Source organism: Opisthocomus hoazin, chromosome 2 (genome assembly GCF_030867145.1).
Source record: "Opisthocomus hoazin isolate bOpiHoa1 chromosome 2, bOpiHoa1.hap1, whole genome shotgun sequence".
In the NCBI taxonomy this organism is placed as follows: Eukaryota; Metazoa; Chordata; class Aves; order Opisthocomiformes; family Opisthocomidae; genus Opisthocomus; species Opisthocomus hoazin.
The window spans coordinates 31,744,865-31,750,864 of NC_134415.1; the positions used below are offsets into that span (position 1 = coordinate 31,744,865).

Here is a 6,000-nt window from a genome sequence, read left to right on the forward strand (position 1 = left end):
AGAAAATCAAGCAAGACGTAATTAATTCATTCTTCTAAAGTTGTAACCATCCCTAATAGAGAGATCAGAGATACTCTACTGTAATTCTGGGAGTAAGGGAGCAAAAAAGAGAAGCGAAGTTAACCTCTGTCTCTGAATCCCATGGCGAATCAGGAATGAATCTCCCTCCTTCAGGGTGCTAAGAAACCGATTTAAGATTAATCTATCAAAGATGGCCACCTCTCGCAAGACTGCAGGCAGAAGGACGTGCCACTAAGACAGATGATGAGCTGCCATCCTGTGATGTCGCTGGCCTTGCCACTTGCAATCAGAACAGCTAGAAAATGGTACTTAACTGCTAACTTACGTCTGCAGAGAGGGGAACAGAGGCTGTATTAGGCGGATTTGGGATTGAGAATCAGATTGTGTTATGGTGGGAAAAATTTGTTCCTTCCAAATTACTGAACTTCTCCAATAAGCTGGAGGTTAAAAACAATCCTGCAAAATAAGTGATGATTTCATCAAATGTACAGAGAACTCGAGGCTGAAATGTCTATTCTGCTTGACAAGCGAAGCAGACACACTGAGAGGGAGGGAGTAAAATACATTAACTACAGACCTAGCGAGAGGGTATCAGAAAACATTCTGATTATTCAGAAAGCCTTCCTTATAATATCAAGTGTATCCAGGCAGTTAGGGGGAATCTTTGGCTCCCATTTACTGCCAAAAACAACTGCAGATTGACAAAAAGTAAGCCCTATGGTGGGCCTACATCATCAGAACACAAGAAAACTTGTATGACCCCAAGGAAACAAGCCCACTATCCTCAGAAACCTGAGGGATTCTGGTTTTGGTAGCCACTACATCCAGAGGCGGTGGTTAGATACCATAACCAAAGCATAACCAAGACTTCAATCAAATGCAATAAAATCACAGAGCTGTAAAAATTCAGCTTTGGTCTAGAAATAAACCCATCACTATTCTGTGTGGTATCACTAACATTCAATATAATGTTTGAAAGCTTCAAAACATGCCAGATTTCTTTACCATCACACATGATGTGTAGTACTTCCCACCTCAAAAGCACCCACCAATGTGAAGGGATGTTGTCTGCAGGACATGCAACCAGGGAAACGCAGAAGATTGATTGCAACTTCAAAAAAGCAGTAAAATGGGATGAGAACAAGAGGCCAGGTGGCAGCCCTGCAGGAAGAAGCTGTAGCTCGCAGGGAATGAGAAGCTGAACATAAACCAGTGGCATCATATAATGACTGCAAAGGTACCCGGGATGCCTGCACAGGGCAGAGCCTCTCAGGCATGGGCAGCTATCCCTCAGCTCCGATCACTGCTGGCGAGGTTGCTGGGCAGTGTACTCCACGGCGACATGGCTCCATGGGAGCACGCTCATGGTCTGAATGACCAGCAATCTAGAAAGTATGGCAGATGCAGACCTAGGAAAAGTTTGGAGAAACTGAAGCCATCCAGTCTTTGGAGGAACTGGGGTCCACATTTCTGCAGCAGAAGACCAAAGAGATGGAACAGAACACGAAAGATAGCCAGAAAGCTGAGAAGCAGCAGCCCTGCTGACCGTCTGCTGTGAACAAGATGGGAAATAGCAGGCTCAAACAGCAGCAAGGATGCTTCAAGTTAGACCTTAGGAAAAAATGTCTAGCGTAAAGGATGATGAAGCACTGGCAGAGGGTGCTTAAAGGAGAGGTGGAGACTTTTAAAGAAGAAGATTAAACAAACATCATGCAAGCAGAACATGCGTTCACTTGACCCTGCTTGAGGCCAGGAGGCAAGAGAAGGTGACAGCCCAGGCCCTGTCCAAGTCTACAGAAATGCGTGTTGCAGCCCTGAGCCTCTCCATGGGGCCATGCAGAAGACACTGCAGAAGACCAGCGTGCAGCCAACTGACCTAGGACAATAAAGCAGACGTGTGCCTAGGAGATGTCCAGGTACAATGCCAAAATTCTAAGGCCACGTAACAAACCTCAAAACCAGAAGCTTACTGAACTCTTTTTCTCCCTCATATTTTAGATTTCCCTCCATCCACCATGATTTTAATATAATTGCAGGGATCTGAAATATATGTAAAAATATATTCTTACAGCTATTATCTCCATACTACAGGTTTAACAGTGAACTCTGTACAACACCTTAAAACTCAAAAATAACTTGTCATCAGCTCCATCCACTTGCGCGTTTCATTCATCCTCTTACTAGCCTTCCCATCCTGCTCCTACTTTCTTATTGTCTTTTTTTTTTTTACACTACGGAATTATAGCAAAAAGCAAGATAAACAAAAATGATTAGATGAAAGCCACAAGCTGAAGTATGAGATTTACTTTATCCTTGGTATCACCAGAGTTAAATACATCAGGGAGGAATGAGATATATTGATAGCTGAAAGGTTTGCTCATCTGAGTTCACTTCTACAGCAAATTTTCTGCTAGATCCACTTTTGAGAAAGTCAGAATGTAATAAACAGTTATTCTCTGTAGGGATATTGACAAGAAAAAAAAAGAGTTATAAGTAGTATTGATTGGGGGTGAAATGGTAGAACGTGACAATCAATAGAGCTTAGTCAGATATGAAATAGAAGGAGTCACACAAGTCATGACGGGATTATTACAGGAGCCAAATCCTGGTATCAGCAAAGGAAGGGAAGAAGCTATAAACGGGATCCAAAATGCAAGCTGTGGATTGCTTTATAGAAAAAATAACCCTAAACTATTCATTTTCATTTTTTAATATGTGAGATAGTTTTTATTTCAGCACATTGTCACTGCTGTTTTTCTCAAGCTTTTGAAACAAATTCTTTCCACCTCCATAGTATTTTCATTAAATGTCATCAAAGCTCTTTTCAAATCTCTAAGAGAAGTATGATTATCCTTATTTAACCGATAATGAGAAGATAGAAAGAGATTGGGGCTACATTTTCCAAAGCAGTCAGTAATGCCGGGTGCCTCCTGTCTGGATATGCAAATCCATAAAAGGAGAGTCCTACAGACACGAAATTTGCAAAGGTCCCGGGAAACCACAGCTTCAGTCGATGTCAACGGCTTCTTACAAGTTCTCACACCCGGGTCACAGGCTGGGGAGCCGAAAGCTGAGCCTTCACAGCAAGCTGTGTAAGCACAGTAAGCTCGCTCACAGATACAGCAGAGCCTAAAATAGGAGGAATCCTAATTTACAGTCCTCTGTTCTAATTACAAAGCTCATTATTTTTACTACCGGAATGACTCAGGGTGAAAAAAACCCCAACAACCATATATTCTGCCACATGAAAGAGCTGTACATTTATCGGTATTTATATAGCACCTAACTTACGAGCACAACCACACTGGAAAATAATAGCAGTAATAACTTCAGAACAGCAATGAATATTTTTCACAGGTTATTTTACCCATGCACAATTGTTCAGTGTATTGCCTTTTCCTAGATTTTGAATGAAAAACAAAAAATTCTTGAAAGATCCTGAAACGCCTTACAAATGTAATTTGATATAGAACTAGTTACTCTACCAAGGTGCAAGGCAGCAGTGTTAATAACGATCAACATCAGGCAAGAATTTATAGCAGGCTGTGATGAAAACTACTACGTTCAAGGGAGACATAAATCATATTTTGAAGATCCTCTTGCACTAATCAGCTAAATAAACGCCGACAATCAAACTGCAGGATATACACAGCCTCAGGGAGGAGGGGGCCTTGGATCAGTCTTATTTTTGTGAATGGAAGCGTAAGAAGGAGTTTAGAGAAGGACAGGAGCTCACACAACTCCAGTTGCGAGGAAGGCACAGGACAGGCAGAATGGCATCACCATGCTGAAACGCAAGCTGGCCAGGAAACCGAGGATAATGCAGTTGCAGAAAAAAAATGCCATTGATTTCTAAACATGGATTCGTAGAGACTGCAACAGTTTAAAAGCTTGTTTAGCTGGAATCACACTTGCAGTCACGGGATTTCTATTGGAAAATGGCATTATGGTCTCCAGATAGAAAATTAGGACTGAATCACACCAGGAGGCGGATGGACAAGCTGACCTTTTGAGGTCCTCCTCAGCTGTGTTTCTGTAAATCCATGCTCAGTGACAGAAAACACATCTGGATGGGAGCTGCTTGGGCTTCGGTGTTCAAGTTAGAAAATTTTGGCAAAAGTCTCTGGCATGAGAAGAAGCCCAGGAAATTTTTCTGTTGGACTCCGTCTGCCATTAGTGATGTGATTCAATCATAAAATGGCTTATTCCCCCAACACAAATATATGATACCATGCCGGAGTAGAAATGTGAGGCTGCTCTCACTATGACAGCTAAGTTCATTTTACAGCAAAGCAGTTTACTTTAAGACTTTTCCAGCAATCCAAGTCTAATTATGGAATCAATTTAAAGCAATTTTGTAATTAAATGTACCTGCTGAAAATATCTCACAGGCTCAATAATTTAAAATGATGGTGTAAAAATGTAATTAAGATGAAAAAGGCCCAATAAGGCTGGGTCGCTCCTCCACGAGGAGAGCGCTGAAGGACGTTGCATTTCCAGCCCCGAATCGCCTGCTTCATCCCCAAATCCCTGCCTTCCCCGGCCGCGTGGGGATTTAGCACTGAGGGTCACCCCGGAGATGTCCGAGCGGACCGCGGCAGGGGAAGGCTTGGTTTTTTTTTTCAATAAGAAAAAAATAATAAATAAATTAAAAATCACGCTGTTTCAAAACGCAGCTGTACTTACAGGGAGATCCTGCTCCCTAGCCGGGGCCGGGGGGAGGCTCTCTCCTCCCGAGGTCCCCACACCGGGTGCCGGAGGCTGCGCGCCCGGAGAGAGGGGCGGGGGGGGGGGGCAGGACGGAGCGGCGCTTCGCTCCCCTCGGAGGGCGCCGGGCGAGGAAGTTTCCCCGCTCCCCCCTCCCCGGGGCCGGGGCTGCGGGGGCGGCAGGGGAGGGGGTGTCTCGGCCCGGGGGCCGGACGGGGGAGGGGGGCCGGGGCCGCTCACTCACCGCCCGCCGCCGGCCCCGGGCCGAGGCTCAGCGCCAGCCGCAGCCACAGCGCCACGGCCAGCGCCCGCCGCCGCCGCGCCGCCGGGAGGGCTCCGCCGCCGCTCGCCTGCTTCCCATGACACATCTTCTGCCCGCCAAAGGCATCCGGTTCGCCGCCGCCTGCAACGAGAGACCCGCTCCGCCTCGCCCGCTGCCCCCGAGGCTCCGCGCCGGGCTCCGCGGGTCGCCCTCGCCGCCCCCGCAACCGCCTGCCCCGGCCCCGCCGCGCCCCCCGCCCCCGCCGCCGCTACCTGCGGGCCCCCCCCACCCCCCGCGCCGGCGGAGCACCGCTGCGGCTCGGCAGCCTGCCGGGGCCGGGCGGGCGCACGCACAGACAGGCAGACACGCACACACAGACACGCAGCCCGCGCAGGCACCCGCACACGCGGGCATGGCCGGCCCTACCTGGGAGGGGGGCGGCGGGCAGCCGCAGCGCTCACCTGCCCGGCCCGCCACGTCCGCGGCCGCGGAGCCGAGCCCGGCGCCGCCGCGGGGAGCCCTGCGCTGCGGGACCGCCGGCGCCCAGCGGCAGCGCGGGCAGCCCCGCCGCCGCCGCCGCCGCCGCCGCCGCGCACACGCGTGGCAGCCGCGGGCACGGCGCGGAGTCCCGCCGGGTGGCACCCGGGGCGGGGGGGGGGGCTGCCCCGCTCCAGGGATGCCCAAAGGGATGCCCCAGGGCAGAGAAAAGCCGAGTTAAGGCTCGCGCTGCTGGCGGTTTCTGATCGTTTTCACTCGGAAAGGGGGTTCAGGGCGGGCAGCTCTGGGGGAGCATCTTTAGGATGCTCTGCGCTTCACTGGGTGGGCGTAGCGTCCGGTACGGGATGCGGTTTATCGGTGCCGGTGCCAGTGCCGCATCCTTGACGGTTTCGGGGGGTGAGAAGGTGTCCCACGGGGCAAGGCAGCGCGCCCAGGCCTGCCGGATGCAGCGATATGCCTGTTAGGAAGCAGCACCCAGCTGGCTTTAGTCAATCTGCGAAATTCACTGCCGC

The 6,000-nt window shown here is 49.7% G+C and overlaps 1 protein-coding gene across 4 annotated transcripts in view; it reads right to left on the reverse strand.

Annotated features, from left to right (window-relative positions):
* The window catches only part of SUSD4 (sushi domain containing 4), a 73,726-nt gene extending 68,232 nt beyond the window's left edge, over nucleotides 1-5,494 (reverse strand). For 2 of the 4 annotated variants that reach the window (XM_075413063.1, XM_075413060.1), the window contains exons 1-2: nucleotides 5,417-5,494; nucleotides 4,973-5,131 (exon numbers count right to left, since the gene is read on the reverse strand). In XM_075413063.1, the coding sequence (XP_075269178.1) occupies nucleotides 4,973-5,096 (124 nt within the window). In that variant the 5' untranslated portion in view covers nucleotides 5,097-5,131; nucleotides 5,417-5,494. Of the gene's footprint in view, nucleotides 1-4,972; nucleotides 5,145-5,361; nucleotides 5,382-5,416 lie in introns of those variants that run through there. The other 2 variants (XM_075413061.1, XM_075413062.1) reach the window with 2 other exon arrangements.
* Nucleotides 5,495-6,000: the final 506 nt, after the last annotated feature.